The sequence below is a fragment of the Erinaceus europaeus genome, chromosome 10 (assembly GCF_950295315.1).
Source record: "Erinaceus europaeus chromosome 10, mEriEur2.1, whole genome shotgun sequence".
NCBI lineage: Eukaryota > Metazoa > Chordata > Mammalia > Eulipotyphla > Erinaceidae > Erinaceus > Erinaceus europaeus.
The window spans coordinates 17,830,275-17,852,953 of record NC_080171.1 but is presented as its reverse complement, the minus strand read 5'-3'; the positions used below and the strand labels follow the sequence as shown (position 1 = coordinate 17,852,953).

At 41.5% G+C, this 22,679-nt stretch overlaps 1 protein-coding gene across 6 annotated transcripts in view; it reads left to right on the top strand.

Annotated features, from left to right (window-relative positions):
* The window catches only part of LOC103113365 (phospholipid-transporting ATPase FetA-like), a 120,527-nt gene that overhangs the window by 1,140 nt on the left and 96,708 nt on the right, over positions 1-22,679 (top strand). For all 6 annotated transcript variants that reach the window (XM_060199227.1, XM_060199228.1, XM_016188040.2 and 3 more), the window contains exon 2: positions 8,305-8,348. In XM_060199227.1, coding sequence (XP_060055210.1) covers positions 8,321-8,348 — 28 coding nt within the window. In that variant the 5' untranslated portion in view covers positions 8,305-8,320. The remainder of the gene's footprint in view (positions 1-8,304; positions 8,349-22,679) is intronic.

Here is a 22,679-nt window from a genome sequence, read left to right as displayed (position 1 = left end):
GAAGAAATTCAGTGTGCCAGCACCTCCATGGTGGGGTCAGGACACGGACAAGGCATTATTTGCTTCTCTTTGAACATCTATTTATAGCAGAGCTGGTGTTTGGTATTAGAGATTCTAGTTACTAACGTTCTCTACACCTAAGAAACTTACTGCCCCGTTAGCTGTAAACTCTGAGAAATATAGGACAACAGAATACTGTTGTCACACTAGATTCAGAACAGCAATAGTAACTGCAGTACTGGTTTACAGGTGATGGAGTAGTTATATTTCTAAGAGAACAAGGTAAACCTAAAAGGATGGGAGTCTTATTAGAAGAAAAGAAGGAGTTTTTATTAAAAGTCTTGGATGTTGAATGCTACTTTGGAAATACAAAGGAGAAAAGCATACCATGTGCTTCATTCTTACTGTATTGGAATGAATGTAACTGAAGAGAGATTAACCAAAGGGGCATTTACATAAGTATGGTCAGTGTTAGCAAGTACCAGAAAGGAAGGATGAAACAACAGTTGTAAATTTGTGGAACCCGTGTGGCCTGGAGGGAAAGGAAAGGGAGAAATGGGGTGCTGTTAGCAGAAGTCAGCTACAACTAGAATCTGGAAGAGGGATCATCGTATGAGCGATGGCTGTAAGTGCTAGTGAAAATGGTAGGTCTTTAAACAAAAAGAATAGCAAAAGATGACATTTTAAGTCACTCTAGATAGATAAAGAAGTGTCACTTGACATGAGGTCAAGAGAGAGAGTGAGAAGGTAGGAAACTGGAAACGATGAGGTTGGTGGTGATGGTGACCTGGACTTTGGTGGAAGTTTTAGATACAGAAAGGAGGAGATGGCTGTTGTAAGTCAACACGTCACTAATGAGGAGGAATGTACAAAGCTCTGTGATTAATCAAAGTGGGAATATGAAGGAGGGCTTTCTTAAAAAGGACTCAGAGCTAGGGAGGTAGAGCAGAGGTGCAGTACATGCTTTGCATGCATGAGGTCATGCGACTGATCTCTGCAGTATAGGGTGCCATGCTCTGGGATAGCTCCTGCTCTGTCACGAAATACTTTTTAAAAAGACGTTTAAAAAACAAATTTCAGTGGGGTTGGGCAATAGCGCAGCAGGTTAAGCGCACGTGGTGAGAAGCGCAAGGACAGGCAGGAGGATCCCAGTTCAAGCCCCTGGCTCCCCACCTGCGGGGGGGGTCACTTCACAAGCGGTGAAGCAGGTCTGCAGGTGTGTATCTTTCTCTCCCCCTCTCTTTCTCACCTTCTCTCTGGATTTCTTTCTGTCCTATCCAACAAAAGCAGCAATGACAATAATAATAATGACAACAACAAGGATAAAAACAAGGGCAACAAAAAATGGGGAAAAAATAGCCTCCAGGAGCAGTGGATTCATAGTGGAGGCACCGAGCCCCAGCAATAACCCTGGAGGCAATAAATAAATAAATTAATTAAATAATTCAGTCAATTAGATAAATGATAAAACTAGTGATTTACAACTTCTTTTTTTTTTTAACACTGGGTTCTCCTATTTATTTCTTTCTTTCTTTCCTTTTGTTGCCCTTGTTTGTATTGTTGTTGTGGCTATTGTTATTGATGTCGTAGTTGTTGGATAGGACAGAGAGAAAGGGAGAGAGGAGGGGAAGACAGAGAGGGGGAGAGAAAGATAAGACACTTGCAGACCTGCTTCACCGCTTGTGAAGTGACTCCCCTACAGGTGGGGAGCCGGGGGCTTGAATGGAGATCCTTCCGATGGTCCTTGTGCTTTGTGCCACGTGCGTTTAACCTGCTGCGCTACCGTCCGACTCCCTATGATTTACAACTTCTGTGCAAAAAATACAAAATGCAAGAGAAAGCACATTGGGGTGTTTGAGAGGTTGGGAATAGAGATGGTGATCTCAGTTTTGTAAATACAGTTTTTTTTTTTTCTTTATTGGAGGATGAATGGTTTACAGTCAACAGTAAAATACAATAGTTTGTACATGTGTAACATTTCTCAGTTTTCCACATAACAGTTCAACCCCTACTAGGTCCTCCTCTGCCATGATGTTCCAAGACATGTAAATATAGTTTTTGATTTGTTTTGTTTTGTTTTTACTAGCACACTGCTCAGCTCTGATTTATGGTGGTGTGGGTGATTGAACCTACTTCTTACTTCAGAGCTTCAAACTGAAAGTGTTTTCATATCTACTATGCTATCTCCCCCCAACCCAGTTGTGATAAAATCCATATGTAAAAAGTAACCATGTTAATGTGTACAGTCCAGTGACATCAATCATACTTATAATACAGTGCAGCCATCATTAACTAGTTCCCGAATTATTTCATCACCCCAAAAGTCACACCTTTAATCATGTAGATTTTTGAGACATTCAAATAATATTTTTAAAAAATATTTATTCCCTTTTGTTGCACTTGTTGTTTTATTGTTGTAATTATTGTTGTTATTGATGTCATCGTTGTTGTATAGGACAGAGAGAAATGGAGAGAGGAGGGGAAGACAGAGAGGGGGAGAGAAAGATAGACACCTGCAGACCTGCTTTGCCACTTGTGAAGCGACTCCCCTGCAGGTGGGGAGCCGGGGACTCAAACCAGGATCCTTCTGCCTGTCCTTGTACTTTGTGCCGCCTGCACTTAACCCACTGCGCTACCACTCGACTCCCTCAAACAATAGATTTTAAGTAGACGTTTGAATATGAAAATTGACAATAAAAACATAGGATGAAGAAGATACAGACTTGTGAATATTTATTATTATTAGCATACAATAAAAAAGTTGTTTGTCTTGTTGATCCAGGGCCATCCATATGCATGCTTTCTCCACTCCCCATCACTTTTGTTGTGATTTAATATTGATTTACAAAATTATAAGATACTAGGGGTGTAATTCCCTCGGGTTCCCACCACCAGAGTTCTGTGTCCCCATCCCCTTCATGGGACACTGCAATAGTTCTTCCAAGGTCACCAATATGGGCTGATTCTATAAATATATATCTACATTTGTGATATATATACATATATATATTCCATTTTTAATGTTTTTATTATCTTTACTTATTGGATAGAGACAGCCAGAAATTGAGAGGGGAGTGGATGATAGAAAGGGAGAGAGACAGAGAGACATGTGCAGTCCTGCTTCACCACTCACAAAGCTTTCCCTGTGCAGGTGGAGACTGGAGGCTGGAACCTGGGTCCTTACACATTATAACGTGTGTGTTCAGCCAGGTGTGCTACCACCTGGCCCCTCCTATATTCTCATTTTTTTCAATGGTCCTGCCTTCAAGTCCTTTTTTGTTGTTGTTGTGGTTATTATTGTTGTTGTTATTGGTGTCGTTGTTGTTGGATAGGACAGAGAGAAATGGAGAGAGGAGGGGAAGAGAGAGGGGGAGAGAAAGATAGACACCTGCAGGCCTGCTTCACCGCCTGTGAAGCGACTCCCCTGCATGTGAGGAGCCGGGGGCTTGAACTGAGATCCTTACGCCGGTCCTTGTGCTTTGTGCCACCTGCGCTTAACCTGCTGCGCTACTGCCTGACTCCCCTTCAAGTCCTTTCTAAGTCGCCCCACAACTATTCCTACTTCCAGATATCTTTTCTTTTTTCCTCTTTTCTCTCAGATAAGAGAAACAGTGCCTGGCTTCCTCTGGTGTTTTCCAGATGCACTTCCATTTCACTGAAGGTATAAAAACGAGATTCTTGGTGACAAACACTTTGGGTCCTGATGGAATGGGGATACAAGAGCTCCCTGGTTTATTTCTTCTATCACTTGCCCATCTGGGAGTCGTAATAGTATCAGAAACTTGGTGGCTGAGAGGCAGTAAGATGGAAAGCAGGACAAATTGTTTAATAACAGAAACCATAAAGTAAGAATAGATCAGGTGAAAAAAAAAAGTAGGGACCTTAGGTTGGAGAGAAGCTAGGAAGTCTATTTTAGGTATGTTCCTAGGAGCCTGTGTCTTTGCTTGAGCTTGATAGCTAAGATGGGGGTGGACGAGAAATATTGTCTGGGAAGATGGTGTCGGAGTTGAGAGTAGAACAAGGAAGCAGGATTAGGGCAGAGAGTTGCTTACAAACTTGAAGAACATATATAAACTCAATTAACTGTTTAACACATCTATCTAACCTGGGGCCCGTATCTGTTTATATTCAGCACAGGAACCTATACAAGCTCAGGTCCCTGTTGGTCAGAGCTCACAGTCCATGGTCACAGCTGGGAACATTCTAGGCTGCGCTCATTTCAGGACCAGTCTGCTAGAGTGGCACAGTAGGCTGACCCAGCCTCCCTTCGGAGAGGGGGCGCAGTTCCTACCATTGCTACTTTATAGTGAGAGCAAGGTTCTGACAGAGCCCACAAAGGGGCTTATGTTGACTTCCCCTTTTTTCATTCTAGTAGACAGACACAGAGAAGGACAGATATCAAAGCACCTTCTTTGTGGTGCAGGATCTTGAACCTGGGTCTGGCATAAGGCAATGCATGCACCCTGTCTGCTGAGTTATCCCCTGGCTCTCTAAGGAAGTTCTGAACCTGAGTCCTGCAACACCTGAATCTGAGTCCCTGGATATCTAGAATCAGGTGGAAAATGTATAGTTATAATCGTATGTGTTTATATGTATGAAAAACAGTATAGCATTAATGAATTCCCAAAAGAATTAACCTGAACACAATTACTAACCACTGTGAAGAAGCCAAGGAAGGTATGGGTGGTTAAAGAAACTCAAGAGGAAATGAGTAGTGAGAAAGAAAAGATGGAACTGTGGGTAACACTTAAGGTTCAGGGGTACAACGCTTATTCTCTTTGAGTCTAAGAAAAGCAGGCATGTCAAGTTACCAAGAAAACTTTTAAAGGGCAGTGTTCTTTCCTGCTTGTTAGAGGTACCCTGCTTCAGAACATACAAACACATAGTTCACAAGCCCGTCCTTGCTCTTAGTATCTCCTTAGGTGACTAGTCAGAACCTTTCCCCAATTTAGTCTTGTTTTTAGCCACCAGGTTGTTGTGGAGATTATCATTTGCAAAGTCAGTAATAGAGAGTTAAGTAAACTGTCAACAAGTGTGGGTGGTATGTGTCTCTAGTGCGTTGTGGATTTCCAGTATCCAGCAGTGGTTCTCAGAGGATGAGTTCTGAGCCAGCAGCACGTGCAGAACCTGGATTATAAGAAATGGAAGTTCTCAGGCACAAAGGGGAAGGTAAGGGACCCAGTTTTCCAGGTGACTCTGAAACATGCTAACATTTGAGAACTGCTGTGATAAACTAATGCTGCCCAGCTCTGGTCAGTTTGTAAAATAGGTCCCTGAGTTTCTCCCAATCTTTTATATAATAAAATGTGGAAGGCAACAGATTGTAATGACTGATAAATTCCTCATAAAAATTGTCCGTGACATTCTTTTCCTTTTGAAAATATATTTTTATTTATTTATTGAGGAGAGACAGGGAGATGTTGAGAGGGGAGGGGGTGATAGGGAAAGACACCTGCAGTCCTACTTCCCTCGTGAAGCTTTCCCCCTGCAGATGGGGCCTATGTGCTTGAGCCTGGGACCCTGTGCACTGTAATGTGAGCACTTAATCAGACGCACCATCACCTAGTCCCCTATGCCATTCTCTCTTTACCCATGATCTTCTTTCCCCCATTCAAAATTATTGATAAAAATATTACTTCTTACATATTGCTTTCCTCACTGGTATATATATATAGTAGTCATTTTCAACAATATAAGTTGGAAACTGTCCAGTTGTTAAAATTCTGTGCAAAGGAAATAATTACTTCTGTGAATCCCCCTTTCTTATCCATTTGATCTTTTGTCTTAGAATATCTCAGTCTTTTTTTTTAAATTTTTTTTTACATGCGTAACATTCCCCAGATTCCCATTTAGCAATACAACCCCCACTATTTCATTCATCATTTTTCATGGGAAAAAAAAAAAAAAAAGAAGTAGAAACGCAAAGCAGAAAAAAAAAAAAAAAGAATATCTCAGTCTTGAACTAAAAAAGTAGCACACTTGGATAGTCTGCCTGCTTTACCATGCATGTAGCCAGGTTCTAGCCCAGCCCCTACTGAATTGGAGAAAGCTTCAGTGCTGTGGTATCTTTCCACATCCCTTCTGTCTGAAAAAGTTATCCTGGAGTAGTAGAGTCCCTGCAGGAACAGACAGAGAGGGAGGGATGGAGGGACGGAGGGAAGGAAGGAAGGAAGAGAGGAAGAAGGAAGGGGAAAAAAGAGCCTCCCAGTCTTGTATCCTTCACTTTGGAGAGTATGAAACAAACCTTAGTAAAACTGGACCTTTCTTCTCTCTCTTTATTCCAGCAGGATTTTACAGGTACATGGCCTTGCCTAAAAATGCAGTATCTATATGCAAAACCCATCGGCCCACTAGAATTAGTAGCAATAGTCAGGAAGAAGTGAAAACTCACAGACTAAATTGGCTGTCAAGGGCAGTTAAGGAGGGATCTTCTGCTAGCCAAAGGGGTGAACCAAACAGAATGGCATTCCCGCCTCCCTCTCCCTCTCCCCCTCTCCCCGCTTTCTCTTTTTGTCTCTCTTGAAAATCATATGTCAGTTGAACATGGGTAATATCTTCATTTTTTTTGTATCTTTGACCATGTCTTAACAACTAATACACTCTAGGAACTCAAACACTTGGCAAATTTCATATGCTTAGTCCAGAAGTTAGAAGATAAAGATTTTAATTCTGGTCCTACCTCTAAGCCACTGAGTTAATTTACTTGACCTCTGATTTTCTCGTCTCTAAAACAAATTCAAACAATTTTGTCCTATCTAGATTCCAGTGTCAGTATAGGAATCTAAAAAGAGAATATATGTGAAGTACTTTTTAAAAAAATCCTGAGAACTCTATAAATGTAAAATTACATGGGAGTCGGGCAGTAGCGCAGCAGGCTAAGCACATCTGGGGCAAAGCACAGGGACTGGTTAAGGATCCCGGTTCGGCCCCTGGCTCCCCACCTGCAGGGGAGTTGCTTCACAGGTGGTGAAGCAGGTCTGCAGGTGTCTATCTTTCTCTCCCCTTCTCTGTTTGCCCCTTCTCTCTTCATTTCTCTCTGTCTTATCTAACAACAATGACATCAATAACAACAACAATAATAACTACAACAACAATAGAAAACAACAAGGGCAACAAAAGGGAAAAATAAATAAAAATTTTTTTAAATGTGAAATCACATAATGATTTTTTTTTTTCTGCTCAGCTCTGGCGTATGGTGATGCTGGGGACTGAACCTGGAACTAAGGAGCATCAAGCATGAAAGTCTTTTGCATAGCCATTATACTATCTCCCCAGACCTACGTAATGATTTCAATTTGGCTGCTGTTTACAATAGAGGGATGATTTCTACATTCTGAATTGTACAGAGAGGAGGACACAGCATAAAGAGCTTCCTAGAGATGCTGGTTCTAGCTCTGCTCTCCTTTAAGTCTGCTGGGTCTCAGTCTCCTTTTGTCTCAAATGAGGAAGCACAGTGGTCCTGGCCTTGGCTACGCAATGGGTTCACCTAATATAGAAAAATACAGACTCCTTGATCCTGCTTCCATAAATTTAATTTAATTGACCTAAGATGCATGCTGGACTTCTAGAATTTTTTTTGTTTTATTTTTAGAGATTTACTTATTTACAAAAGAAAGAAAGAGGGATGTGAGAGAGAGAGAGAACCAGAACATCATTCTGGCTTGTGTAACACTGGAAATCATGCTTGGAACTTTATGCTGTCAAGTATGGTGCTGTATCCATTGTGAAAACCCCCCTGGGCCACTCTAGAATTTTAATTCCATAACCAAGTGGTTTTTTAAATATGCACAACTGTTTAAATAAAATATACATAAGTCTGGGTTACAAACTACATACCAGTGGGACTTCTGCAGGTGTTTGTTTTGTACTTTCCGCTCTTACTACCAATCCTTCTCCTCATAAATATTTAAAATCTCCTAAGGCTTTATGGACCTCTCTTTGAAAACTATAGGTTTCTGGGGAGAGATGCAGTGGTAGTGCAGAGGACTTGCCTTCTTAAACCTCCAGGTTTGTTTTGTGCGCGACTGAATCTCAAACCGCGTCCTCACTACACTGAAGGAAACACCAGTGCTGTGCTCTTTTTTTCAGTCTCTTCTCTAAAAACAAAACCAAAATTAGTGAATCCTCTTATTTTACATCTTTAAAAAAGTAACATCCTTCTCTTGGTCCAGTTTTTAGTCAAAAGTAAGCATGATCATCTATATAAAAGTATGTTGTAAAGTATCCAGCACACAATCGATTTTCATGAGTGATAGAGATATCATCAGGGCCTGAACTGATAAGGAGTTTTTGTTTTATTCTTAGGTGGTGTTTCTCTGAGATGAAATACACAAATCCTTTTATTTCAGGTAAGTGCTCAGCTCATCTCTGCTGAGATACTCAACGTTCACCGATAATGGTTTTTACTAAGTACTGTACTATTCCACCATCCTCCCACCCCCAATTCACACACAAAAAGCCAGGATATCTATATCAAAGGATTGAACTGAAACCCACCAAGAAGGTTCTTACAATTTTAGATCTCTGATTTTTTTTTTTTTAAACAGAATACTCAGTTCTAGCTTATGGTGGTGTGGGGAATTGAAACTGGGGCTTTGGAACTTTAGATCTGAGAGTCCTTTTCGCAAAACCATTATGCTGTCTATCCCTGCTCTCTGTTTGACTTTTTAAAAATGTTTTATTTATTGGATAAAACAGAGAAACTGAGAGGGTGGGGGAGATAGCAAGGAAGAAAGAGACACCTACAGCACTGCTTCACCACTTATGAAATATTCCCCCTGCAGGTGGGGAGTGGGGACTTGAACCTTAATTCTTGTGCATTGTAACATGTGTGCTCAACCAGGTGTGTCAACCCAGCCCCCACTTTTGGATCTCCAAGAAACTTTTTTTTTTAATTTCTTTATTGGGGAATTAATGTTTTACATTCGACAATAGATACAATACTTTGTACATGCATAACATTCCCCAGTTTCCCATACAACAAAACAACCCCCACTAGGTCCTCTGTCATCCTTTTTGGACCTGTATTCTCCTCACCACCTACCCCAGAATCTTTTACTTTGATGCAATACACCAACTCCAGTTCAGGTTCTACTTGTGTTTTCTTTTCTGATCTTGTTTTTCAACTTCTGCCTGAGAGTGAGATCATCCCATATTCATCCTTCTGTTTCTGACTTATTTCACTTAACATGAATTTTTCAAGCTCTATCCAAGAGGGGCTGAAAATGGCGAAGTCACCATTTTTAGTAGCTGAGTGGTATTCCATTATGTATATAGACTCCAAGTAAATTCTTAGTGTGGTACTCAGAATTGCCTTCTCTCTTACCTGGCTTGAGATTACTGTTGCTGTAAAGGTGGGGAACAATGTCAGGTTGAACTTGATGTTGTTATAGAAAAATATTTGCTTATAACCATGGATGATATTGGTTCACATTGAAGAGTAGTGCTTCAGTGTTTTATCTAAAGACACAGAGGTAAATTTTGATTTGATTTGATTTGATTTGATTTGATTCTGAAGCCATCTAAAACAGAAATCCAAAGGTCTACTGTGGCCTTTGGAAATGTCTTTAGCAAAAGCTAATGGTGAGAAGTGCTTTTCATCTTTGAGTTTTCAAGGGGAAATGGAAACAATCCAATAGAGATTCTCACTGGGTTAATGAACTGAGGTTATTGGTATTATAGTAAGGTGAACCATGACTTGAATAGTCCTCCTTCTGTTCACACAAGATTAAAATAGTCCATCACAAGGAACTTGTTGAATTTGTTTCCCTTTCCATGGATATCTAATCTAACAACTCACTTCTCTAATCCCAGACACATTCTTAATTATTAATAATACTTAATAATAATTGCAAAATTCTTAGCATCTCAGTTTGTCTCATTAAAATACTCAGTTTATACGGTGTCAATTTTAGAGAAGCCTTGAACTTCCTATCAGGATCTAGAACTAAGTCTCCACATAATTCCAATCAAATGACTGTTGACTATTGTATGGGAAGTCCTCTCCAATAAAGTGAAAAATCTGGCAAAGTTCTTTGTCAGTATGCTTTTTATGTTGCTGTTTAAAAAATACTGACTCATAAGTGAGAGAAAGGAAGGTGGAGGAGGAAGAAGAGGAGGAGGAGGGAGGGAACACCACAGCATCACATTGGTACCTGCAGTTCCAGAGGTTGGACTCAAAACCTCGTGCTTGAGAGTTCAGTGCTTTACCCACACTGTACCCCCTCCTGAGCCACATTGTGGGTGTGCTTTTAAAGAATTTAGAAGAAGAATGTAAGAGCTATGAGATTTCGAGAGAGTGAGAGAGTTTAACAAAAGGAGGTTGTGTTTGATTTAGTGAAACAAAGTCAGTTCCACTTAAACTGCATTGTCATAAATAAATAAATAAATTTATTTTAATTGCCACAAGGGTTATTGTTGAGTCCTGGTGCCTGCTCCTGGAGGCTATTTTATTATTATTTTTTATTAGATAGGCCCAATAGAAATTGAGAATTGAGGGAGTCGGGCGGTAGCTCAGTGGGTTAAGTGCACGTGGCGAGAAGCCTAAGGACCAGCTTAAGGATCCTGGTTCGAGCCCCTGGCTCCCCACCTGCAGGGGGTTCGCTTCACAGGCGGTGAAGCAGGTCTGCAGGTGTCTGTCTTTCTCTCCCCTTCTCTGTCTTCCCCTCCTCTCTCCATTTCTCTCTGTCCTATCCAACAACGATGACATCAATATTAACTACAACAATAAAACAACAAGGGCAACAAAAGGGAATGAATAAATAAATAAATATTTTTTAAAAAAGAAATTGAGAATTGAGAGTGGGGAGGGAGACAGAGAAGGAGAGAGAAAGAAAGATACTTGTAGACTGGCTTCACTGCTTGTGAAGCTTCTCCCCTGCAGGTGGGGAGTGGGGGTTCGAACCTAGGTCCTAGTGCGTGATAATAATGTGTGCAATCAACCAGGTGCACCACTATCCAGCCCCCTCACAGTTTTAGAAGCTGACCTTTGAAGGGTAGATGGATTTCAGTAAAGGAATGTGGGAGTTATATGCAAGAGAATCATCTTGAAATTGAGAGTAGTTAAATTTTTCATTCAGCATTTCAGTAGTTAGAACTTTCTTGACACTCATGTATACACAGTGTTTATATGCAAGATGTTACAAATGTTACATACATCTATCTAGCCAGATACTGTCATTCGGGTCTTATTGTTGGGTGGGCTCAGATCCTTTCTTCAGTGTATGGAGGGAAGGACTGGTAGTGCTGATGTGACTGGTTCTCCCATAGGGCACTTCATTCTCTTTCATCATCTTTTCTTGTCTTGTGGTGGCATCAGCACATTTCTTCCTTTATAGTATAACCCAAAGGACTTTGAACTTCACCCAAAGGTAAACTGAAGACTTACTGATAAGTTTACTTACTGGATAAGAGGTGCCAGAGGGTCATTCTTTGGAATAAGATAGAGCATTAAGAAAGTTTTACGACGTTAAGGATCCCAGTTCGAAACCCCGGCTCCCTACCTGCAGGAGAGTCCCTTCACAGGCAGTGAAGCAAGTCTGCAGGTGTCTGTCTTTCTCTCCCCCTCTCTGTCTTCCCCTCCTCTCTCCATTTCTCTCTGCCCTATCCAACAGTGAAGACAGACAACAATAATAACTACAACAATAAAACAACAAGGGCAACAAAAAGGGAATAAATAATTAAAAAAAAAAGAAAGCTTTAGATTAGCATTCACTTAGAGTGCTCTTTTAATCAGAAACAAATAAACAAGCAAAAGGCCTTAGGAGACCAAAATAAAAAACAAACGTGGGGGTAATCCCAAGCAAGTAGAACTGGCAATTCATATCATACACTGAGATGTCATAATCTCTTGAAGTGTGCATTTTCAGAACAAAACATTGGCTACACCCAACTATGTCGAATATTCAGTTTATTCCATGTAATATCCTTTGTAGGTATATTTATTTTGCACTGTACTTTTTGGTAAAAATTATATTGTTATTTGTATTTTCAGATATGTGTTCATTTATATAAAATATTGTTCTTCATCTGAAAAAAAAAGAATATCTCTAGGGGCCAAGAAAACTCACCCAGTAGAAGGCATGGTTTACCATACACAGTGTTCTGGGAGTGAGCCTCAGCACCACGTGGATAGCACCTGGAGTTCTCCAAGGACAGAGCAGTGATGTGGTGTCTTCTCTACACCACCCCCATACCCCACCCCTCTGTCAAAAATAAGCAATGGGATAATTGTCTTGGTGAGGCCACCCAGTTGTGGTATCATGCATGTACAAATCCATGAGTTCATTCCGTGATGCCACATAAAAATATATCTATATCATGCTAGCATCTGGAACCTGGTTGCTGAAAAGAGAGTTAACATACAAAGCCAAGCAAATTGTTGACCAGTCATGAACCTAAAGGCTGGAATAGTGCAGATGAAGAGGTGGGGGGCTCTCCATTTTGTAGATAGCTAGTAGGCATATTTTAGTTATATTCCAAAGGGCCTGTGACTATACTAGTGTTGTTTTTTCCCCCTGAGCCTGAAACCTGATATGCAGGTGGATCCAAGTTATTGTCAGGGGAGATGATGTCATGGCTGGGAAAAAGACCAGAAAGCTGGATCAGGGAAGAAAGTAGCTCCCAAATATGGGAAAGGTGTATTAATATTGTTGACTGTGAACCCCATTGATTTGATGTGATCTGGGCCCATATTTAGCTTAAGAGCCTATATGACCTCTGTATCCCTGTAGATCTGAGCTCACATTCTGTGGTCATGAGTAGGAATGTTCAGGCTGCCACCACATTCCAGATGCTAGTATGATGCTAACCAGACTTCCCTGGACAGAAAACCCCACCAATGTGTCCTGGAGCTCCACTTCCCCAGAGCCCTTCCCCACTAGGGAAAGACAGAGACAGGCTGGGAGTATGGATTGACCTGTCAATGCCCATGTTCAGCAAGGAAGCAATTACAGAAGCCAGACCTTCCACCTTCTGCATCCCACAATGATATTGGGTCCATACTCACAGAGGGTTAAAGAATAGGAAAGCTATCAGGAGAGGGAATGGCATACAGAGTTCTGATGGTGGGAACTGTATGGAGTTGTACCCCTCTTATCCTATGATTTTGTCAATGTTTCCTTTTTATAAATAAATTAAAAAATAAATAGTGGTCCGGGAGGTGGGGCAGTGGTAATGCTTTGGACTCTTGTGCATGAGGTCCCAAGTTCAAACCCCAGCAGCACATGTGCCAGAGTGATGTCTGGTTCTTTCTCTCTCCTCCTATCTTTTGCATAAATAAGTAAATAAAATATTTTAAAATAAATAAATAATAAATTTGCATTTTGTATATAAAATATTTATATATACATTCTAAAAATTTGTTCTTTAGATTGAGACAAATCATTTGAGCTTCACCTTGGCTTGTTATTCTGCCCTGAATTCAGAATAGCTTCTGCTGAAAAAAGAAAAAAAAGCTTTGGCTCTATGCCTACAGCCTCCATTAAGGGAAACGGTGTTAGCTCACAAAATTTGCTTTGGGAGCCACCACAACATCCATAAAGACTAATTGAACAAGACTCAGATAGGTATACATCTGCCTGAATATGGCAAGATCTTAACCAGATAATATGCCTGCTAGCTGTCTGCTGAACTGAAACTTCATGGGTGAGTGCCTATTATAAGTGCACATTAGAGGAATTAGAGTAGAACAGGACTTCTCACAGTCTTCCTCCTCATCTTCTCTGGTACTCCCTACTTATTACCATATAGATGAATTATAGTACAGTGTTTAGAAACATGGCCCCTGGAGTCAGACTTTACTAGTCCAGCTTAACTTTACTGTTTATTAGCTGTGTAAACTTGGGCAAGTTACTTTGCCTCAGTTTCTTCCTCTCCTCTACTCTCCCCTCCCTTCCTCTCCCCTTCCTCCCCCTACCCCTCTTCTCCCCCTCTCCTCTTTTTTACTTTATTTTATTTTTTTATTATTTATTTATAAAAAGGAAACAGACAAAACCATAGGATAAGAGGGGTAAAACTCTACACAGTTCTCACCACCAGAACTCTGTATCCCATCCCCTCCCTTGATAGCTTTCCTATTCTTTAACCCTCTGGGAGCATGAACCCAAGGTCATTGTGGGATGCAGAAGGTGGAAGGTCTGGCTTCTGTAATTGCTTCCCCGCTGAAGGTGGGCATTGACAGGTAGATCCATGCTCCCAGCCTGCCTCTCTCTTTCCCTAGTGGGGCGGGGTTCTGGGGAGCTCCAGGACATATTAGTGGGGTTGTCTGTCCAGGGAAGTCTGGTTGGTATCAGGCTAGCATCTGGAATCTGGTGGCTGAAAAGAGAGTTAACATATAAAGTCAAGCAAGTTGTTGACTAATCATGAACCTCAAGGCTGGAATAGTGCAGATGAAGAGTGTGGGGGGGTGTCTCCATTTTGTAGATAGCTAGTAGGCATATTTTAGTTATATTCCAAAGGGCCTGTGGCTATACTAGTTTGGTTTTTTTCCCTGAGCCTGAAATATGATATGCAAGTGGATCCTAGTTATTGTTTGGGGAGACGATGTCATGGCTGGAAAATGGCCAGAAAGCTGGATCTGGGAAGAGAGGAGCTCCCAAATATGGAAAAGGTGTATAAATATTGTTGACTGTAAACCTCTCCTCTTTTTTACCAGAGCACTACTCAGCTCTAGTTTATGGTGTGTGTGTGGTGGGGGTGGGGGATTGGACCTGGGACTTTGGAAAGTCAGACGTGAGAGTCTCTTTGCATAACCATTATGCTATCTACCCCTCACCCTGTGCTTTAGTTTAATCATCTCTAATATGGAGATAATAATTGTCAGTGATAACTACTTTAAAAGGTTATTTTAAGGGTTAAGTGAGAAAAGAAACCTTGACAACACAATAAGCTCTGAACTTATATTACATCCTTTTATCCTTAAATTTAATAACAGAGAAAGATGAGTCTCTTCAACAAATGGTGTTGGAAAAAAAATGAGTTGAAACATGCAGAAGAATGAAACTGAACCACTATGTATCACCAAACACACAAGTAAATTTCAAGTGGATCAAGGACTTGGATGTTAGACCACAAACTATCAGATCCTTAGAGGAAAATATTGGCAGAACTCTTTTCTGCATAAATTTTAAAGACGTCTTCAACAAAACGAATCCAATTACAAAGAAGACTAAGGCAAGTATAAACCTCTGGGACTACATCAAATTGAAAAGCTTCTTCACAGCAAAAGAAACCACTCAAGAGACCCCTCACAGAATGGGAGAAGATCTTTACATGCCATACGCCAGACAAGAATTTAATAACCAACATATATAAAGAGCTTGCCAAACTCAACAACAAATAACCCCATCCAAAAATGGGGGAGGACTTGGACAAAATATTCACCACAGAAGAGATCCAAAAGGCTGAGAAACACATGAAAAAATGCTCCAAGTCTCTGTCAGAGAAATGCAAATCAAGACAACAATGAGATACCACTTCATTCCTGTGAGAATGTCATACATCAGAAAAGGTAACAGCAGCAAATGCTGGAGAGGGTGTGGGGTCAAAGGAACCCTCCTGCACTGCTGGTGGGAATGTCAATTATTCCGACCCCTGTGGAGAGAAGTCTGGAGAACTCTCAGAAGGCTAGAAATGGACCTACCCTATGATCCTGCGATTCCTCTCCTGGGGATAAATCCTAAGGAACTGAACACACCTATTCAAAAAGATTTGTGTATACCTATATTCTTAGCAGCACAATTTGTAATAGCCAAAACCTGGAAGCAACCCAGGTGTCCAACAACAGATGAGTGGCTGAGCAAGTTGTGGTCTATATACACAATGGAATACTACTCAGCTGTAAAAAATGGTGACTTCACCGTTTTCAGCCGATCTTTGATGGACCTTGAAAAAATCATGTTGAGTGAAATAAGTCAGAAACAGAAGGATGAATATGGGATGATCTCACTCTTAGGCAGAAGTTGAAAATCAAGATCAGAAGAGAAAAACACAAGTAGAACCTAAACTGGAGTTGGTGTATTGCGCCAAAGTAAAAGACTCTAGGGTGGGGGCGGGGGGAAGGAGAATACAGATCCAAGAAGGATGATAGAGGACCTATTGGGGGTTGTATTCTTATGTGGAAAACTGAGAAATATTATACATGTACAAAGTATTGTATTTACTGTCGAATGTAAAGCACTAATTCCCCAATAAAGAAATAAAAAAAAAAAAAAAAGAGAAAACACAAGTAGAACCTGAACTGGAGTTGGTGTATTGCACCAAAGTAAAAGACTGTGGTGGGTGTGTGGATGGGGGAGGATACAGGTCCAAAAAGGATGACAGAGGACCTAGTGGGGGTTGTATTGTGGAACACTGAGAAATGTTGTGCATGTACAAACTATTGTATTTACTGTTGAATGTAGAACATTAATCCCTCAATAAAGAAAGTAAAAAAAAAAAAAAAGTAACAGTTCTCCTGACGCCTAAATAAAGTGCCTAACCTTCAAGTTCATAGACATTTGTGAATAGCTGACTTCCCAGAGGCCAGAATGTCTTTAAGTGGTTTCCTCTCATACTTAAGTCTTTTAGGAATCTGAAAATCTGATGCATAAGCCTGAAGCCAAACAAGGGTCTGCTCCATGGTGCCACAGAAAGCCAACTCTGTCACACCAGCTTCTGTATGAAGAGAGATCTACTTTATTGTCATTTGAATGAGCAGTGGAGCATGGAGCACTGTTGAGATCAACCTCCAGGCCTCAAAGAAGCGTCAATCTTTTTTTAAAAAAATTTTTTTATTTATAAAAAGGAAACACTGACAAGAACCACAGGATAAGAGGGGTACAACTCCACACAGTTCCCACCACCAGAACTCCGTATCCCATTCCCTCCCCTGATAGCTTTCCTATTCTTTATCCCTCTGGGAGTATGGACCCAGGGGCATTATGGGATGCAGAAGGTGGAAGGTCTGGCTTCCCCACTGAAGGTGGGCGTTGACAGGTCGATCCATACTCCCAGCCTGTCTCTCTCTTTCTCTAGGGGGGTAGTGCTCTGGGGCTCCAGGACACATTGGTGGGGTCAGGTTGGCATCATGGTAGCATCTGGAACCTGGTGGCTGAAAAAAGAGTTAACATATAGAACCAAACAAATTGTTGACTAATCATGAACCTAAAGGCTGGAATATTGCAGATGAAGATTTGGGGTCTCCGTTTTGAAGATAGCTAGTAGGTCTATTTTAGGTATATTCCAAAGGTCCTATGACTGTTAGTTTTTGCCTGTGCCTGACATCTGCTATGCAGGTGGACCCAAGATATTATCTGGGGAGATGATGTCATGGATGGAAAAAGGGCTAGAAAGCTGGATCAGAGAAGAGAGTAGCTCCCAACTATGGGAAAGGTGTATCAATATTGTTGACGTAAGATCCCATCAATTTGATCTGGGGCCCATATTCAGCTTAGGAGCCCATGTAACTCTACATCCCTGTAGGTCTGAGCTCGAATTCTGTGGTCATGAATAGGAACGTTCCAAGCTGCCCCAATTTCAGGACCCGTCTTCCTCAGGTGGTAGATAGAGTATGTTATTCAGCCTCCCTTCGGCAGATGGAACATTCTCTACCATTGTTGATCCACACTGAGGGCAAGGTCCCATGGGGGCCCACAGAGGGGTCTATTGTGTTGTTCCTGATGGAGATGAGGGTCAATCTTTTATACAGATTAGAGGGTGAGAGGGATGACAGGAAAACCAGGAGCTGGATTTGTGGTAATCAGGGAAGAAATCAGGGAAAAAAATCTTTCTGCCTCCCACAATTCTCCCTTCCTCCCATAATTCCTCCTGACTCTAGGACTGATTCCTCCTAGAACAAAACCCATAAGATGTCTCAACTACTTCCCATTATAACAACAGCCCAACTGAAGAGGGTGGATGTTTGAGCCCTTAAGGCTATCCTTATCCAGACTGGCTTTACCATATTAGCTGCTGGTGTTAAATTCAATCCCATTGATCAGTCTTTGATAAGGCCCTTGCCCTAGGGCCATACCACACAGCCCAAATCCAGTTCTTTCGAGCCCTGACTTCAAACCAAACCAATGTAATTAGAAAACTGAATTTGTTACTAACTCAGTCACAAATCTAACACTAGCTATGTATAATCTTTCATTCTCCATGGCACTGTCCTCTCTGCTAGTATGACTCATCAAGGGTTTGTCATGCTGTGGCCACTTGCCATAGTGTGTCAGTATGTAACCAATATGGAAGGCAGTTCAAACCCAGACTTTGCTAGTAGGTATTTAGGAAAACTGCTATCAGGGCAGTGACATTGTACGAATCAGAGGAGCGCATTTCACATTGCTGTCTGCTGTCATCAATAATCACAGGAACAACAAGGGTGATGGTGAGGGAAATCACAGCAATAGCAGACTAGAAAAGAAAGGGGTCAGTGGCTAATAGCAAACTGGTCTGCTAGAAAACTATACAATTAAAGCTATAACACAAACCCCAAAGACGTGGGGGGGGGGGGGTCTGGTTTTCTGTCAGAGTTAGAGTGATGTGATAGTTAACACCTATTTAGGACTTTTCCAGGAAAAGTCATGTATGGTCAGTAGAGAAACATGGACCATATAGTGAGTGTAAGAAAAAATGAGGGGGGCCAGATGGTGGCACACCCGGTTGAGCGCACATGCTACAAAGCACAGGGACTCAGGTTCAAGCTCCTGGTCCCCATCTGCAGGGGGAAAACTTTGCAAGTAGTGAAGCAGTGCTGCAGGTCTCTCTCTGTCTCTCTTCCTCTCTATTTCCCCGGCCCTCTCAATTTCTGACTGTCTCTATCAAATAAATAAAGTTTAATTAAAAAAAAAAGAAAATGACAGAGAAATCTCATGGTGGCATATACTATATGTCAGGGTCGGTTTCCTTGCTCAGCCTCCATTAAGGGGCTGTCAAAGTCTCTAAGCTGCAAATCTCAGTCCAGTTGGATTTTGTTTTTCTTAACCTCAGAACCCATCTAAGTTTTATTGGGGAAAAGAAGTGATGCAAAATTGTAAAAAGTCGTGATTTTATTCCATGGTGAATGATGATCACTGAAGACATGCAGTAAACAATATGGATGTCCATACGTGTGTACCCTGGCAAGAAAACAGCCAAGGGAATTAGGCCTTCACTTCCTTGGACAAATGCCTATGGTTTAAAGTGAAGAAATGCCCCCCCCCCAAAAAAAAATAGGATTGGATCCTCTGACTTGGGGCTTATAATCAAAAGTTGTAGTTTCCCACTCTGATTTTTTTTCCACTTCCCTTCTCCCTGAGCCTTAGTTCTCTGACTCTCAGTGGGTAATTATCTCTTGTTATTATAACAAGGAAAAACAAAATGATGAGAAGCTTAGTGAGTTATAATGTATTCATAATCTAGAGACTTAAGGATTTAGAGAAAAGAAAAAGATGATTAGCCCTGATGATCAACTACAAGGAGCAGGAACTAATGTTTTTGTTATTAATTTGTTTCCTCTCCAGCTTTGGCCTACAATAGTGCAGGGGACTGAGCCTGGAACCTGTGAACCTCAGGCATGAAAGTTTGTTGTATAACTGTCATGCTTAGTATTCTGCTCTTGGTTCCTCACAGTAGATAAAGAGTTTAAGAGAGTGTAGTGCAGAGAGATGGAGCCAGTCAAGGAAAAAAGTGTAATAATTAAGAGATGTTTACTCCTTTTAGTTACTGAAATAAAATATGTTCCTACTAAAATGAAAGACCCAGCAGATTTAAAGTTGTAAAAGGAGGTTTAATGAGGTTGTATGATAACAGCATTCATGAGTGTTCGGATCAATTATACCTTTAAAGAGAGGCTACTCTCTTAGTAGTTTCTTTGTAAGAACTGATCAGAAAAACACTGACTTCCAAGAGATACAAACAGGGAAAAGGTGAATGATAAAACACTGATATTACAGAGGTCTATGCACAGTTACTAAGCTTTGACAGCTTATCTCTCATACTGTTGTTTATGGGAGAGCTTGTAGCTCACAGACTTGCATATTCATGTTTCCTGCATTATGGCCTAATGCTATTTAAAAGATTTTATTAGTGATTTAATAATTATTAATAAGATTGTAAGATAACAGGGGTACAACTCCATGAAGTTCCCACCACTAGAGTTCTGTGTCCCATCCCCTCCACTGGATATTCTTTATCCCTCTGCTAGTATGGACCAAGATTCTGTTGTTATTATTATTAGTAGTAGTATTTATTTATTGTTGGCTAGAGGCAGAGAGAAGTTGAGAGGGGACGGGGAAGAGGTAGAATGGGGGAGAGAGAGATAGATAGAGAGAGAGAGAGAGAGAGAGAGACCTGCAGCACTGCTTCACCACTTGTGAAGCTTTCCCCCTGCAGGTGGGGACCAGGGGCTTGAACCCGGGTCCTTGTGCACTACTGTGTGCTTAGCCAGGTGCGCCACCGCATGACTCCTGGATGAAAAGTCTTTATGGGGTACAGAAGGTGGAAGGTTGGCTTCTGTAATTACTTCTCCACTGGACATGGACATTGGCAGGTGGTATGGACCCCCAGCCTGTTTCTGTCTTTTCCTAGTGGGGCCGGGCTCTGGGGAGATGAAACTTGGGGACAGATTGGTGAGGTTGTCTGCCCAGGGAAATCAGGATGGAGTCATGGTAGTGTCTGCAATTAGATGGCTGAAAGGTGTTAAGGTAGATATAAAGCAGGACAAATTGTTTAATAAACAGGAACCCAAAGGTAGGAATAGAGAAAATGATATTGGGGTCTTCATGTGGGAAGAAGCTAGGAAGTCTGTTATAGGTATGTTCCAAGGGGCCCATGACTTTACTAATTTTTGTCTGAGCCTGACAGCTAGCATTCAGGTAGACTAAAAGTATTGTCTGGGAAGATGGTGTCAGAGTTGAGAATAGGACTAGAAAGCTGGATTAGGGCAGAGAATAGCTCTCAAGTATGAGGAAAGTATATAAAAAACCATTAACTGTTAACCCCATCCATCTGATCTAGGGGCCATATTTATTCATCTCTAGCACAGGAGCTTGTGTGACCTCTGAGTCCCTGTCAGCCTGAGCTATTTCATGGTCACAGCTGGGAACATTCCAGGCTGCACTCATTTCAGGACCAGCCTTCCTCAAGTGGCAGAGAAGGCTGACCCAGCTTCCTTTCGGAGAGTGGGACAGTCCCTCCCATTGCTTCTTTTAGTGAGGACAAGGTCCTGAAGAGGCCCACAGAAGGGCTTATGATGATGTTCCTGATGGAAATGACCAGTGATGGTGGAGACAGGGACCCATTAGAGGTCTAGCCATGCCTTCTCTTCTGGAGAGAAACTCTTAAGCTCCATACCATGATTTTGTTAGACTCTTGTATCTTATAAGCACATTGGTCAGTCATCTGTTAGGCAGATCACTTCAGGGACTATTGCTGTAGAAGGTTAAATTCTTTTTTTCCTCCTTTATTAGGAACTAATGGTTTACAGTTAACAGTAAAATACAGTAGTTTGTACATGTGTAATGTTTCTCAGTTTTCCACATAACAATCTAACCCCCTAAATTCATTTATTAATGTTGATTCTTATTAACTTCCTACTAAGGGTATATGTGAGTGTTTGTAAAATCTAGGGGTGAAGGAGCAGGAAGTAGCTCAGTGGTAGAGTCCACAATCAAAGCTCTGGTATTGATCTCTGGCACGACATAAAAATGGTGAGGTAGGGCCGGGTGGTGGCACACCTGGTTGAGTGCACATGTTATTCAGCATAAGGACCCAGGTTGAAGCCCCCGGCCCCCACCTACAGGGTGTGGGGAGCTTCATGGGTAGTGAAGCAGAGTTGCAGATGTCTCTCTCTTCCTTTCTGTCTCCCCTTCTCTCAATATATTTGTCCTATCAAATGAAAAGAAATTAAAAAAACAAAAACATAATTTTAAAAGATGCTGAAGCTATTGCACCAAAGTAAAAGACTCTGTGGTGGGTGGGTGGGGAGAATACAGGTCCAGGAAGGATTCAGAGGACCTAGTGGGGGTTGTATTGTTATATGGGAAACTGGGGAATGTTATGCATGTACAAACTATTGTACTTACTGTTGAATGTAAAACATTAATTCCCCCCCCCCAAAAAAAAAAAAAAAGATGCTGAAGCAGAGGCCAAGGAGTTAGCTCAGTGGTAGAACACACACAAAACCAAAGGATGATTATCTTTATAGGAGTGATAAGGAGACCGAAATTCAGAGTGATTAGCTCAATAACACAAGGTCATACAGGGAGTTTGAATGTCATTCAGCCTCACTCCTCTATATCACATTGCAAAACATTCAGAGAAATAGTGGGAAGAGTGAATTGCCATGAAAACAAGTCAGGAAAAGACTAAATATCCTACTGAAATATGAGGCGGCCATGATAACAGAAGAGATTGCAGTAAGGAGGTGAGATATCTTTACTGGCCTGGGATGTCAACCCTCCAGCTCCAGTACTCTGGGATCAAGTTACAGATGCTACCATGATGCCAGCCTGACTTGACTGGACACACGACCTCACAAATGTGTCCTGGAGCCCCATGTCCCCAGAGCCCAGCCTCACTAGGGAAAGATAGAAATAGGCTGGAAATATGGCTCGACCTGTCAGTGCCCATGTCCTGCAGAGAAGCAGTTACAGAAGCCAAACCTTCCACCTTCTGCACCCTTCTGGATCTTTGGTCCATGCTCCCAGAGTGATAAAGAACAG